The 15,479-nt window shown below is 35.8% G+C and overlaps 2 protein-coding genes across 5 annotated transcripts in view; both read right to left on the reverse strand.

Moving 5' to 3' along the window:
* Nucleotides 1-219: 219 nt before the first annotated feature.
* LOC127476244 (uncharacterized) lies at nucleotides 220-6,039 on the reverse strand. 2 transcript variants are annotated; one of them, XR_007906520.1, is made up of 3 exons: nucleotides 5,909-6,039; nucleotides 2,735-4,620; nucleotides 220-1,902 (listed from the first exon to the last, which is right to left on the reverse strand). XR_007906520.1 is itself a non-coding variant. In XM_051798936.1 (2 exons), the coding sequence occupies exons 1-2, from the start codon at nucleotides 5,958-5,960 to the stop codon at nucleotides 4,067-4,069; spliced, it is 606 nt and encodes a 201-aa protein (XP_051654896.1). In that variant the 5' UTR covers nucleotides 5,961-6,039; the 3' UTR covers nucleotides 220-4,066. The 2 variants fall into 2 exon arrangements, 1 of the variants encoding a protein (XP_051654896.1); XM_051798936.1 differs by having other exon boundaries at nucleotides 220-4,620.
* An 893-nt stretch (nucleotides 6,040-6,932) lies between these two features.
* Nucleotides 6,933-15,479, reverse strand: part of SLC9A3 (solute carrier family 9 member A3) — a 48,410-nt gene continuing 39,863 nt past the window's right edge. For 2 of the 3 annotated variants that reach the window (XM_051798889.1, XM_051798891.1), the window contains exons 11-16: nucleotides 12,347-12,462; nucleotides 11,663-11,792; nucleotides 10,961-11,137; nucleotides 10,319-10,394; nucleotides 8,519-8,632; nucleotides 6,933-7,186 (exon numbers count right to left, since the gene is read on the reverse strand). In XM_051798889.1, coding sequence (XP_051654849.1) covers nucleotides 6,939-7,186; nucleotides 8,519-8,632; nucleotides 10,319-10,394; nucleotides 10,961-11,137; nucleotides 11,663-11,792; nucleotides 12,347-12,462 — 861 coding nt within the window. In that variant the 3' untranslated portion in view covers nucleotides 6,933-6,938. Of the gene's footprint in view, nucleotides 7,187-8,518; nucleotides 8,633-9,266; nucleotides 9,344-10,318; nucleotides 10,395-10,960; nucleotides 11,138-11,662; nucleotides 11,793-12,346; nucleotides 12,463-15,479 lie in introns of all 3 variants that reach the window. The other variant, XM_051798890.1, reaches the window with a different exon arrangement.

Here is a 15,479-nt window from a genome sequence, read left to right on the forward strand (position 1 = left end):
TATAACTTGACAAAATACGGGCCCTTCTGTTCTATAGATGGAAATACTGCCTTATGAAATCAATGGGAATTCTATCATTCTCTACTGTGAGGCTAGAACTATACAAAAAGTATGATAGTTGTCAGAGAGAGCCTCAGGAGATCTTCTACAGCTTCTCTTGCTGCTTTTAATGATTTGTGTTTTATAAATTACATGAATTATCAGCACTCTGTTGTCTTTTTTAACTATGATTTGGGAGCAGAAATGCATACTTCTCAGAAGTCTTGTATATGAGGAGTCTTTTCTAAATGTAATAAATAAATGATTCTCTAAATCAGTTGCCAAAGGAGTGTGATTCCATCAAAGTGATATAATTTATTGTCAAACTTCTCATTATGATATACTATTAAAACATCTCTATAAAGACATTAGCAGAACATCTTTACTCATTTAAAAATATATGCAGTAAGTTGACACCTTTTGGAAAGTACATACAAGTATGTCCAAACAACAGCACTCTGAGGAGTGACAGTTTAAGGCACGTGATTATTTTGCAACCTTTGTTACATAAATCTCTGAATAGACCATATATTTGTAAAACATAACTTCATATATTTCAATAACTAGGTTCACAGCTCAGAGAGACAGAATTCATCTCAATACAGGCAACACTTCTGGGTTTTTCTTTAACATTGCTAGGTCATAGTGCAGCATAATAAACATCATTAAAAAGAACCCTGTTCATGGAGTAGAATATGTAAAAGAAACATCAAATATTTCTTCATTTCATCATTTTGCAACAAGGTAGGCCATAGTTAGTTGTTCAATAAATATCAGCTGTGGAATGTTCCGCTTGCCTTTCTTTGACAGCGAATGTCACAAAAAAAAATTTAGAGATAGTTTTAGGGAAGCAAGAAATTAACTGGGATCCCCAGACGTGAACTGATATTCCAATCTAATAAACAAGGGTAAAAAACCAAAAAAGCCAGATCCTCAGCAGCTCTGAATCTATGTTGCTGTAATAGAAATTAGTGGTGGTTTATTGATTAAAGTGTACTGAAGAAGTAACCAAACGATTGAACCCACAGGTACATATACCACAGGAAATGTAAAAGTACAATCAAAGACTATGGGAAAAACAATTGAAATAGATGATGAACACTTATAACCTGTTTTTTGTATATACCGTGGTAGACATTTGGAACAATTGCCCTGAAAAAACTCCAAGAACTATAATCCATTATATTCTAGTTATGAGTATGTTCTCAATGTGGAAATTGGGGACATGAAAGTTTTTTTCATCACATTTCAAATTGAGGAACTACGCCAAACAAAACCTTGCTGCAGAAACAATTCTACTAGAAACCCTCTTTGGGAGGTATAAAAGCCTCAGAAATTATGCAAGATATTCCAGTGAAAGGTCTCTTTGCTATCAGAATGGCCTATTTTATTCTTCATCTGTTTAACTATAGTGATGCAACATATAGAAAATGCCTAGGGCCTTTGAAATGGAGAGGTAAGCCCTTTATATACAATGTCTTTCCTTTTCTATTGTTTAAAATGGCATGATGTTCCTCTTTGTTTTATAAAACTCCTACAACCCACAGCCCTCTCAAAAGCATACAGGATCCTTCTGGCTTTTCACAGGCTGCTGTGTTTGTAAATACAGTGGCGTTTATTGATCCTTTCTTGTTTAGCATAAAAGATTACAAAAACAATAAAAATGTGTATCCTGTGATTTTCAAAATTACATACTCTTGTCTGTGCAACATTTATCTGGTGAAAACTGCCACCTGCTGATGACAATTTAAAAGCGTTTCCTTGAGGTAGCCTGTACACAAATAGATTGGGAATCCTCTAACAAGCATGCAAGAGGCAGTCCACAGTGTGGTTCTTTTCCTGACTGCGGCACAGCAACGACCTCTGTACAAAAGCAATAAGAAATGAAAGTTTTATTTCAAAACCAACACCTGATGAGCATCTTGCCAATTTTGGTGTTGGTACTTCAGCATTATGCTGTGAGACTGAAGGGTAGATTTTGGCACATTGCACTTTACCTGTCCTAATATTTGGGATTGGTAATGGTCCTTTTATATATGCCAATTACTAAAATTGTTCTAATTGTAATATCTGGAACAGTATTAATATACTCTACTTCACCAAAATAATATGTTCATACATACTCAGTTCACAAAAATTGTATTTACATTATTGAATTATAACAAGACTAGCTGTGGGTGATGAAGCTTTCCAGTTGATTTGCACCATTGCCCAAGATGACTGCCAAACAGGCAGCTGCTTGTGAACTGATATCAAAAGAACCACTTCTCTGTATCTAATCTCTAAACATGTGTGTTTTGTGTCTGTCTAGGTTTATATATGACATTTGCCATCACATGTCTGCAATGTGCACCAGTCAAACCTCTTTTAGCAAAGAGGACAAAAATAGAAAGAAGATGTGAACATGAGTTATCACACATTGCTCCACTCTTTTTGGGTGTCTGGGTAAACCTCTATTTTGACATCTGACACAGAATCACCTAGAAGCCATTCAAAATCTGGGCAGGCAGAGTGAAACAATCACTAATTCCTATAGATAAAGTAAAATTTACTAGAAAAGCCTCTGTCCAGGATCCACTCTCAAACAAATCAGATATCACCCTGAAGGTGACTTAGTTCATTTACAAATGGCTTACACGGATATAAAACAGAAATAAGGAACATATTAGGATCACAGAATTGGCCAAACACTCACCTTCTATTGCTGTTATAGAACCTTTGCAACTTATACCACTGAAGATTTCAAGCCAAAATTTCAGGACTGGAATCTTCCAAGGCAAAATACACGTAAGTCAGAGGACTATACGCTGGCATGTAGCATTACGCATCTATGAGAGGTCTCAGAGTTTTCACTTTTATCTAGTCTTCATCTGAGTTGACTTTCACTGATGTCTCCAGCTATCTTCAAGGTGATGTAGATCTAATTCATATGCAATAAGGGTCTAGTGCAATCTTAAGCATTTTAACAGAAAACCACACACAAAAAAATAAAGGACGTTCCTAGCACAAACAGGTAGGTATATATATGCACATGCTTCTGTACAATACTTTGAACCGTCAACATCCTGAGTCATTGTGGCACTTAAACCATGTGGCAAAACTCAGAATACCATCTGAGAAACCATTATCCTGATCAGCTATTGAAAGTGATACATAAATTAACAGAATAATCTAAAAGTATTTGGAAGGTGTCTTCCAAAGCAGCAGTAAAAATGACAAATATTTACAGTCCTATCTGAGTGAGGCTATTTAAAATAGAGCAGTTTAATTAAGAATATGAAATGAATCGCTTGTGACCACACAAATTAAAATGCTGAGCTAATTCTGGGTGTTCTTTCATTCCAGTGCTACTGAGTTGAGGGAATAAAGGTGAAGGAAGGAACTGGCCCTCCTGGAGTACTTGATTAAATTTCAAGATGCCAGGACTTTCCTCTCCCTGGAAAGTTTTCCACGAGAGTCAATATCCCACTATTACTCAGTGACACAAATATTCAAGAGCAGGAAAATGTTTTTCTTTAGATTGCACTTATAAAAGCCACCAATCAATTTCAATCAGAGTAGACTTAGCATGGAAGAGGTTAACCACTTGCTTCTCCTACTTTAATTTCATATAGCATAAATATTTATTTCCATTACTGAAGAAGCAAATACAGTCTAGTTCTTTAAATGTATTTATGGCATAATGGCATAATAAACCATTTCCATGTAAAAAAAACATCAACGATTTACCATTTGAAAAGATTCTTGGTTTAGCCCTCCAAAAATAATAGATTATTTGTAACAGTCTACATGAAAAAATAACAAGGAGTCTTATTTCCCCCTCACTATGCACCCTTACATTATGAATAAGAACTTAAAAATGTAAGTACAGCAGAAAAGCTCCAGTGTTTCTGACATCACAGGACCCCACTCCCTTTCCATCTGTTCTAGAGCAGATCCTATGAACCAATAGGTTGCTCTCTATTGTTACAGAAGCCCTTTGTTCGAGTGATTCTCTCTCATCTTCTTCTTTCAAGTAAGTCCTGGCTCACAACTGTGTTTCCTCTTGTTCCAAAGAATGTGGAGGGACATGGCAAGATGCTGGAAGAGATGCTAGCTTCTGAAGCTTAGGGTGTTGCAGAGGTTTTGGCCTGTGAAAAGAGCGTCGGCTTTGTACACGTCTGGCTGCAGCAGACCTGTAATTTCCTTGTACATCAAGCAACATTTTCTTCTCTTGGGGCTCCTTCAGGTAAGAGTCTTCCAGCCCTTCAAAGATAAGTAGAGAATTCTCTTCTTGTGAATTCTCTGACTTGTAGCTAACTTCAGAACAATAACCTGAGTTTACTGTCTCTTTGTTATTCGTATCTGTACCCGATTCCCAGAAGAGATCAGGTACATTTGGGTCACATGAAGCTATATACTCAGAGACAGAAGAAAGAGATATATTCCCTCTGTTTTCCAATGAAGAATAGTTTTGGGTCCAAGGCATTTGAAGACAAGAGGGGAAGAAGTGGAGGGGATTCACTGAAACACTTCCATTTTGGTTTAGTTGATCATCTGAAGAGGAGTATTCTGTCATTTCAACATCATGGTCCATATCACCTAAAGAACACAAATAAATAGAAACATTTGTAGTACATACTTTATCTATTAGTATGCTGGCTATTGGGCTTTGCTTTTGGCTATTTTTATGAAAGTCTTATGAAAGGGCATGGTTTAAGTTTATTTGTTTGTTTTTCTGAAGAACTCTACTCTATACCCAGTTCTATCTTGGACAACCTAAAGAGAGTTAATTAAACTTCTTATCCTTGCTGAGTGTCAGGCAAAACTTGGCTCAGTGTTTGTAATGAATGACTAGCTGTTTCAGATAGTTAAGGAGATGGAGCCATCCTCTGGGCACTAAAGTGTATCTTTATCTTGAAATGCTTAGTCCTGATGCTCAGTAAGGAAATAGTTCAGAATTTGTTTATATAAATTACATTCTTTCAATGAAGTAGCAGAGGGTGTCTCCAAGGAGTCAATTTCTTATTGATCAGAACCTATGATCAGTTTTTGATATATGTTAGATATGTAAAGAAACAACCTTTTCACTCTTGGCTTTCAGTTTCCATTGTTCTTCAAAAACTTTTAATTGAAATTTCAATATCATTCTCTTATTAGGAGAATTTTGTTAAGGAGATCATTCAGAGGACTGTTTCTGAGAATAATCAAGGTCTAAGCTTATTAGCTTGGGAAATCTAACTTTCCAAAGCACTTGTTAAGAAATGCAGCAGTAAAAATCCAGTGATTTTGATATGCAAAAGTTACCTGCACAAGAACTTACAAGTACCACTTCCTAATAATAAAGTAAATGATATAAGTTAGGTAACTGAATGGAGGAAAAGAACAAAAGTTAGCAAGAAAATATTCAGCAAGTCATATGTCAATATTCTGTGAAAATGTTCTCAGTGGGGAAGAAAAAATAAAGAGAATTTCAATGTGGATAAGTGTCAAGGAGAAATTTTCCTCTTGGAGTGTTGCTCATTGTTCACACTTTTAATCAGGATATTGGGCTGTAATTCATAGTTCTTTAATCCAGTATTTATTTGAAAACATCATTTAAAAAATAAGCCAAGATGCATTAGTAAGGAACTGAGTACTAGAACCAAACACAGACCCACAGGCCACTTCAGTAAAGAAAGTGGTCTGTTTCCTCTAATTGCACTTAAACTAGCACATTTTCTGAAAGGACAGAAGCCAGAATAGAAGAAAAATAGGTCTTCCTTTTCTATTTCTTTTCAAAAGGTTATGAAATTCTTCTCAAGTCAAGATTAGCAGTATTCACTCTTATCCTGAAGTCTTTGTCTGAACAAAGTTTCATCAACTAACCACAGAAGTGCATTCCACTTACCACATTTATTTGTTGATGTACAGAGGACACTCATACATAGATTTGTGATCATGTATTCCACAAATGTGAATTCATGATGACACCAACTTCAGCATTTCATTGCACAATCCCTGCAATGCCCTGTGTTCTATTCAATTACGATACCTGAACTGTGACCTGCCAAACTCATTTGAAGCATTGCCCAACTTGATTATAGAAGTGAAGGCTGCTTTTTATGGTATGGAAAATTTCCACACAGCAAAAACTAAAGGGCAACTAGGATATTCATTTAAATCCAGAGTAAGTTTAATTCTAAGCCTCTAACACATTAGAAGCAAAAAGTTATTCACTGCATCAGAAAGCTAAGCCTCTTTCTAGTTTCAGAATAAGATATGGATTAAGATAAACTCATAATTTAAGGATAAAGCTCTAACTAGAATACTGTTTCTCCACAATACTGTGGTGTAATTATCTCTGTCCACAAAAGGGAACTGATACATTCTAGTAAACATGATTCATTTTAAACTCCTTTCTTATGTAATGATACATCAGTAGTGTCATTGAGTACTTGTATTGTAGCAGTGGTGCCATTTTCCTTCCTGGGCACTGGGTAAATAGTCTGGACAAATATTCAGAACTGACTCAAGGCTTCTTAGCAAAACAGTCAAAAATCACACTCCATTTAGGGAATTCAGGTATCAGTTTTATCATCTAGCACTAACAAAGAAACCTGAAGCCTCTTGAAAATGAGTGCACAATATTCTGGCATTTGAAATATTCAAGTCAAAACAAAGAGAAGGATAATTATCTGCTGTAAAAATAGCAAGGCATTGGACCCCAAATAGTTGAACAGCTCTTCTGCAGAAGGAAAATCGAAAGATGTTTTGTTAATTAAGTTGGAGGAAAATAGAAGATGTTTAGTTGTACAAAGAACTCAGGGAGGAAATAGATATTCTAGAAGAAGAAAAATCAGAAAAGTAAGTTTACTTCTCAGTAGTCAGGATTGATAAGAAGGCTGGTTAAAAATAAAGTGGTAACATTGTTTAAAATATTACATATGTGTTGATTCTGGGAGAAAAGTTCTGGGTCGGTCCTCTGGGCCATCTGCTAGAAGGAAGGAATCTACTGATTTATTGCTGAGCCGGAATGGAGCAAGTCGCCTGAAGTTTTCTGGAGAATACGGGATCTGCACTCGGGCCCTTTGTGATGGTACCACAGTATCTTCACTGGATAACCACGGTGAGAATTTCATGTAGATGCTTTGATCGTCATCAGCTGAAAATACCGGGTTATCAATTCCTAAAAACAAAAAATTCACAAGGGACAAGTAAAATTAATCAAAATAATATCTTGATAATACAGCAAGATGCTTTGTAAAGGAGATGGTTGTTGGTGGAAAAAAGTACGCTGATGCACACTGGTATAGGTGTGACTAAGCCAATACACAGACCGTTATACACACATACACCTTGGTTATTGCTAGATATATATGGATTTCTATTAAAGGGAAAAAATGGATATTATATCCCATATGCAGTTATGTTTGGGATATCTGGAGACAAAAAAAAAAAAAATCAATAAAAGAAGAAATCGGCCCAAACATTTTAATTTAAAAAAAAAAGCACAACATAAAATAACTGCAGAAAATTCTTATCAAATCCACAAAAAAAGAAAGAAAAGATGGGACAACATGCAAAAAAACCCCCAAAAAACCCAAAACAACTTCACCACTCTATAAAGGAATGAGATTTGTGGGAGGTAGCTAAAACAGGCCATGAAACAGTCAAAAGTAAGCGACAGGAGACTGTTAATAGAGTTATCAAGTTTGTAATGCTTTTACAGAAACATTTTAGGCCTGCATCTTGCCACCCACTTATTTCTGGGTGTTTTTATACATACTCAAACATAGAATTTGCCACAAAACAGTGAGAAGACTGTATCAGCATGTTTGCCAAAAGAGTACAGACACAAGCATTTTTCTTCACTATATGCACCACATTACATATGAAGCAAACAATGTCATGCTGAAAAATTGAAACACAAAAGTGTTTAAAACTTTATAAATCATATTATATGATTTCTGTTATATATAGTGATATACTTCCAAGCTGATATTTTGGAGCCTTTCAGGGCTGGAAATCAAGTGCAATGAGTGCTCCAGAAATGTTGCAAATCTGCTCTTTTCGGTGACTTCTGTGAACCTGTAAAGAATCTGAGGGAGTTGTGAATTTAAGAGAAATCTTGTCTGAAATAAGAAAAACAAAATTTCTCACAATGAAGTGCTTCCAATGCAAGTAGAAGGTAGTTCCAAAGGACTAATATTGACTGCTCTTTTGAGGTAAGACAATTTTAAAATTTCTGTTGCTAGAAATAATTAATGGTTTTAAAACTGGTTTAGGTAGTCATGTTCACAACTTCTATCAGTAGCAAATTTGATGTTCTCCATACATCCAGATATCCAAAACTTTTTATGTTAACATTAATATTAAACAAGTACATTTTCAAATAGAACACATAAAATCAAAGCAAACAACAACAACAACAAAAAAAACCAGGCTAAATCATCAGCATTTCTAATAATTTTTTAAAAATTTGAGAAAAAAAACCTTTGTAGGTAATAAATAGTTTTACCGGCAGGATTATCTGTGAAATTTTGTTGTGTCACATTAGCCAGGAAATCAACTCCTTTGCCCAGATGCAAAGTCTCATAATCATTATTTTCTTCTGATTCAGAAAACTCCAAATCTGTTGGGGAGAGGGGGCAGGGGGAGGGAAAGAAAGTCCAATTTGATTAGAGATTTTTATCAATTCTGATAGAAAATGCTATTTCATGCTGGTTTGATGCTGGCATAGTTATCAGATACATCTTTAACAAGGATCTAGATAAGGGTAAAATTTAATCAACAGTTGTGGCACTGAAATGTGAATGTATATACAGGTTTCAGCTTAGATACCAATTATATCAAGAAACTCAGTGCAGGTTTCTGGCTTGCATTAACATATGGTGCTGTGATAAAAAGAGATTTCACACTCTAGCCAAACTTTTGCCTAACAGAATTGCCTTCCTGGAACTTAAACACACCAACATATGACATGGCACCACTGCTCCTGCTGTGTTCTGTGACTTAAATGCTCATGAGTTGACAAAAGCCCCATCACAATGAGCAGTGGCTACATTTTCATCACTTTATAAAGGTCATTTGCATCCTGACTAATTTTAGACCTAATGAGGTCATTGCTGCTTTTACTTCATTAGAATAAGTTTTGCAATAGCTGCTAAACCACTTGTTAAGACTGTCTTACAATTAAGCTTTTTTTGTTTTAAGTAGATGATGACATCTTACAGAGTTTTTTAATAAGACAACATTGAATGACTTACTAATGAATATTTGGGAAGCTTTTCCCATGTAAAAAAGTTTGAGAAAATTACACTTAGGAAGCCAACCTGTACTGCCCCTGTCAGTAAAAGAAAAATAACACTCAGTAAATGGTTCAAAGAAGATGCATAAAGAAAAATATTTTTGCTTGGAGCTATCAAGAAAAGATGAATCCCTCTCTATTTCACTTGAGTTCTCTTTGACATGAAGGGATTGCAGGCATAAACAGAGGAAAGAACACAAATAAAAGTTCAGTGGCTTTTAACCACATTTTGAAGTGTTTTAAAGTGACACTTATTATTTTATAATTATATAACAAACATATAAGCATCCATCACATATTGCTGTGCCTGACATCAATGGCCTAAAAAAAAATTTAAGAATTTGGGGCTTTACATGAAAAACCAACTTTTGCAAGGAGTACTCCCTAGACTGGATAGCTTCCAATTACAATTTCAAGGTTGACCTGTGTTTTAGATTTGATGATAAAGGGTGACTCAGCACTGAAACTGGCCTCTGACTCTGTGATCCTTTCAAAGCTATGCTCTCGAATACTAACATGCTTTCTCAGCCTCAAATCTGATTCAGACCCTTCTAAAACAACGGACTTTAGCTCAGATTAGAATGTCATTTCAACTGCTCAACTTTATATGGCTGATATCCCGGGCAGACATATCCTGCTGTGGTGAAAAAGAAAAATTTTAGAAGCTCTGTGCACCTTACCCAAAAGGAAGATGAAAGTTCATTTCACTGCAGTATTGTAGCCACTACATTGTTTTGTTTTCAAAATTTAAATGTGGTATTTTAGAAATGTGAGTAAAAAGGCCAATTAAAATTATGTTTGTCATCCAGCTTCCTAGAAAAATCACTTCTAAACCATAGACAATACATTTAAGTATGGAGAAGATCACTACTCTGAGTTCTAAATTATTACTAGAAGCCCCTTTTTAATAGCAGTTTCACTGTTGAATATCACAAAAACTTTTAGTGATGCTTTACTAGTAATGTAGCTGGTAAAATGCAGTTAATGAAAATCATCTAAGAATCTTTTTACCTTTTTCCTTCAAAGTAAAATCTTGTACTGGATTTTCTGAAGGAATGGTTCCGTTTGGTATGACACTGCTGTTCCTCTGAAAAGAAAGCAAACAAAGCGACCAAAAATGCCAATGTCTTCAAATAGCAATGGCAGTGCCATCCTTTGAAATGACGAGTCCAGCAGCATAACCCTGAAATCTGTTGTAATCTGTGCTTGAGGCTCAATATGAATGCCATTAGTTTCCCACCTACGCTGATAGTATGTACAGAGTCAAAAAAGAAACTTTGTCTCTCTGTGCTCCCTCTTAGTTTCATATCAATTTGGTTGAATGCTCTATGCTGTAGTGCTTCTCTGCTACCTCTATCCTGCAAAATCTCCCCACAGTGTTGTAGCATGGTTCAGGGTCTGTTGTTTTCCAAGTGATCAGAAACCTCTCACCCAGAAGAGTCTCAAAACATAGAGAAAAGGAGAATGTGAGAAGATGCCCCCTGAGTTACCTCATAGTTTAATCTCTTCTTGCTTAGGTCCTTTAAGTTCATGAAGTTCTACAGGGCAGAGATAAATGCAGGACATAGGACCCTTCAGAGTCCTCCCTGCCCTCCCCACCCCTTAGTTTGTATAATAGGTGGCTTTATCTGGGTCCTTGTGAAAGTATTTTACCCTTTTTTGGCCCCGGTCTCGCTTGTGGATTTTATTGAGCTTCTTGGGATGGTTTATTCCTAGTTTGGTACTCTTGAAAGATTCTAAGCGCTTCCTCATTGTCCTATGGAAAATCTCCTTGTCTTGTTTATCATCTTCACTGTGCATGATCTCATGTCGACTGTACAGGTGTTTGTGCTGTGGCCAGGAAGGGAAGACAATATTCATTTATTTAGAAATACAGCTCGAAGCCCTGAATCAATGCATTCAATCAGTGTCATGGAAATGTAAACAACTCCATAGGAAAGAATGAACCAAAAACAAGTCTGAAGGCATTAATGAAACTTCAGTTTTTCTTTCTTCTCTATGAAACACGTGTAAGTCCAAGAATCTTAAGTACGTAAGAGTGGACTGTCATTCAAAGTCAGCCTCTCCCTATAAGTATCTGAATTACTTCAGTCGATACACCCCATTTAATCCTGATTAGAACCTATGTTGGACACAGTTCTGCGCTGCACTGGCCTCAGTGATTTCAAAGGCACTAATTGTGTTAAAAAGGCATGTTCTCAAGTGAGAAAGCATGCAGCCAAAGAGCCCATCTTCCTCAAGGGTGCAGATTTTGCAGCGAGTTGTCTCCTTTTGAGTTTCTCTCCCAAGTTTTGGTTCATAATACCTCCTAGTTTTAGATTGGAAAACAGTTCAATGCTAGCCTTTTGCTCTCACCTCCTGCCTGGGTTTATACAGGTACTGTTGTAGGGTGTGATGAGCAAGTGTATCTTCTGTGTCCCGGATACTTTTCCTCCTCTGCTCTAAAGCTTGCATGTCGAGGCAAACTGGTCCAGCTTTTTCTCTCCTAAAGAAGAGAACAAACAGCAGTTTTTAAAATCATTAATTGCTGAAGAGGGGTAATAAGCAGGAAGATGAGGAACAAGAGGGAGAAAAGAAGATGAAGTTTTTTAAAAAGAAAAGGAAGGGTAAGAACTGGCTAAATGGAAATGAGCGAGCAAATGCCTAATGGGAAATGTGAAAAGATTATGGTTTTTTCTGTCAAGTGGATGTAGCATTAATTTCACATGGTGATTTTTTTCCTCACTTCTCTCTCGACTTATTCTGGAGCAGATAAAGAAATAACATCTAGCCATGTATAGAGCAGCTGATGAACCAAAGGCAAATGAAACAACTCTAAAATGGATGTCTGCTTCATCTTACCAGCTTTTACTGAAAAAAACTGTTTGTGTGTAAAATGCAACAATATAAATCCGTGTATACTGATTTTATGTGAGAGAAAATATTAATTAAAGTTTTAAAAAAGTAGCAAATGAAGCCCCTGTAAATTGCATTTTTCAGGTTTTTAAACATTGTTTCAATTTCCTCTCATATACATCCCCATCAGTCCACATTACTTACAGTAAATAAGAGACAGAGCTTTCCACAGTACTTGGAAGTGGGGTGCTGAAATCCACATTCACCATGTTGTCTGTGCTTGGAGAACGTATAAATGCCAACGAACCTCTACGTTCTCCCTGGTCACAGAAAGAAACAAGACATATTACAGCTGTAAACACCTAAGACAAAATGTGTATCAGAAAATACTGATAATTTGTGAGACTGCTGCACTCAAACGGCACAAGAGGCGTGGGAAAAGCTGTATTTCGGTAACAAATACAAACCATTTTTTGGTTTTATGGTTTCTTTACGTTGAGTGACATTAGCCCCATGAACAAAGCCAGGAGTAAAACTATTCCACTTTTTAAAATTGATTTTGAGGAGGTGAGTGACTTCTTAGGCCTCAATAGATTTGCAATTTTATTTGTACCATGTTTCAAGCCACGTGCATAGGAATATACACATAGATTTCTATGGATTGACGCACCACTGCACTAACAGTAACATTTTCAAAAATAAAAGACTAAGTTTTCTATTCTGTACCAGACTGGAAGCAGCAAACGTTAAGTGGTGATAGAAGTCTACAAGGCTATTTGAAAGAGGTTATGGCATGTCAGAATGAGATACTGAAGGGATGAGATTTTCTTTCAGTTCTAAAACTAGCGTACAGAAGTGAACTGCTCAAAAAACTCAGATTTATGTCGTCACAGATCTCCCTGCAGTTTATGTAACCTCTTGTTTAGGTGAAAGGTATTTTTTGGGTGACATTGTGGTTACATAGGTTGAACCCATCTACGGTTTTGAAGAATCATCATCAAGGCCAGGCTTCGCGAACGAAGATTTGGGAAGGCCCTATCCACATTTGTTACAGGCACGGCAGAGAGAAATCGCATAGCAGGTCTCTACATTTTAAAGAGTAATAAAGAATACATCAAGAAAAGACATCTCTCTTGCAGAACATTAAAAGAGATTTTTTTGTACATTTCTCCAATTTTAACTGAACTGTGTTCTCTTTACATTTTGATATTCATAGAGCAAATCAAATAAATGCTTTCTTTTGCTGTGGTAGCCCAAGTACATGTCACAGTATGTGTTGGATCAGACTAATGACATTAAGCAGTACACTCTGGCTTCTGCAGGCAGAAAACTTGAGATTAATAAAATTACTTTCTGGGACAGCATCATTCCATCCATTTTCTTAAGTGAATCTGACTTTCTTTTCAAATCAAGTTTAATGTTTCATATATACATCATACTGTATCATCAGTGGAGGAATTTTAGCCAGAACAAGTTATGAACTGTAAGTATTTTAAATCACTTCTGTTCACCTGCTCTGGATTATTTTTATTTTGCTTGGCTTAGGTTCTCCTCTCTCAACTGTAAGGAATTTATTTAGGTTAACACTGAACTCTCTCAAGCTCCTGTTTGTTATATAGATGCAGCATAACAGCAGAGCTGAACAAAGGAAAAAATATAAAATTGTTTTTAAAGTCCTCAGTTTCTTGCAAGTGAGAAGTAAGCAGCTGTGGAAAGCAGATCTTTACTTGTCCTGGAAGAAATGGCTTCAATTTCAATATCAGCTTGTAATTAATAGATATTTAGTGCAAAGATATATTTGAGAAGTCAAGAAAAAGTCATTAAAGCAGTGTATCACTGAAGCAAATATTCAAGTGACAAAAGTGAAATGACTTTAGGATTCACAACTAGTAACTAATTTCCGCTGGAAGAAATTATGTTGCAAAACTTCTGTAGAGCTTGGAGATCTTTTAATTACTTTGCCTATTATTATCACATCAGTAAACATTCACCAATAGAATTTATCTGCAAGACACAATATACAGAAATAACATTTGGACTAAGGTAGCAAAAGTCAGTTTTCTTCTGTTTCCTTTCCTAAAAAATTGGCAATCTGACTACACTATGTGGAATTGAAGACATTATTGGTCAAAACTTCTGGTGCTAAATCTGCATGGTTTAGTGATACAGCCCTTTGCATCTGTTAAAGAGAGGAAATACTGTAATAAATTCAACACTGAATCTGAACATGAGTTTCATGCTCATCTATATCAAAGTATTATCTAACTTTCTGCCTCTGAGGTGTGACTCAGAAAGCATCACAAGAAAGTAAATTAGTTTTTGAGCTCAGATGGTCTGAAAACCAAATGGGTAATTTACAAAATCTCAAAAGGAAGTATTTGCTTGTCTTTTGAACCACTCCCCATTTTTCACACTAACATAATTTATGAATTTCATCTTGTTTTCTGAATTCAATCTTTGAAATTACATGTTCCACTGGGAGAAGTCCACCTGGCTGTAGCTCATTAAAAAAAAAAAAAAATCTTAGTAGCAGTAGTATTATCAGTTGCAGTAATAATTTATTTTATTTAAATTAAGGAAATTAACTGATATATCACCTAGCTGTGAAAAAGAGTTCATCTGGAGATTATAAGGATAGATAGATTATAATTTTAAAGATCACCTTTAAAAATATTTCATTTAAAACTGTCCTTTACACTATGAGAACACTGCACATTTGTGGCTATTTGAACTAAGGTGACTAGTTTCATACTGAAGAAGATTGGGAATTCTTACACAATCTGGTAACATTGCTCCAGTCTGAGAATGGTACTTCAGCAGAAGGTCAGAAACTTTCTTCTATTCTGTAGTTTTAAAAACTTCTCCTATTGCAAATCTTAAGTTTCCCTAACTTCATAATTCTGTGACTGCATTTGATATTTGTTGTATCACTTTAATCCTAATTTTTGAATTGTGGGGGTTATGATTTCATTGAATTAGAGTTGCCATTCCCACTTTTTATTTTTTTTTGTGTTATGATGATCTGGCAGATTGAGATTAGCAGTCCACTTATTTTGGCCATATACCACACCGCTTGGAGGTAAGCTTCTTCAAATTAGATTTGTCACTGCATAAAACCACTCTTCTGCAGGAGCCAGACTGTTGATACATTCAGAAAGACAATATTCCTCCAGTATTTTTTCATGCAGTAAATATAGAAACAAAGATATTCAGTAAAATCCAACAGAAGAGTACACTGACGTAAGTACAATATACTAATTCTTGGTGATCAGGCATAATACTGAGAACTACAGCTCCTCAAAAAGGTAACACCGAGATTCAAAACATATTTAAAAAA

This window comes from Manacus candei, unplaced genomic scaffold (assembly GCF_025592945.1).
Source record: "Manacus candei isolate 608988 ecotype Guabito, Panama unplaced genomic scaffold, ASM2559294v1 h1tg000049l, whole genome shotgun sequence".
Classification (NCBI taxonomy): Eukaryota; Metazoa; Chordata; class Aves; order Passeriformes; family Pipridae; genus Manacus; species Manacus candei.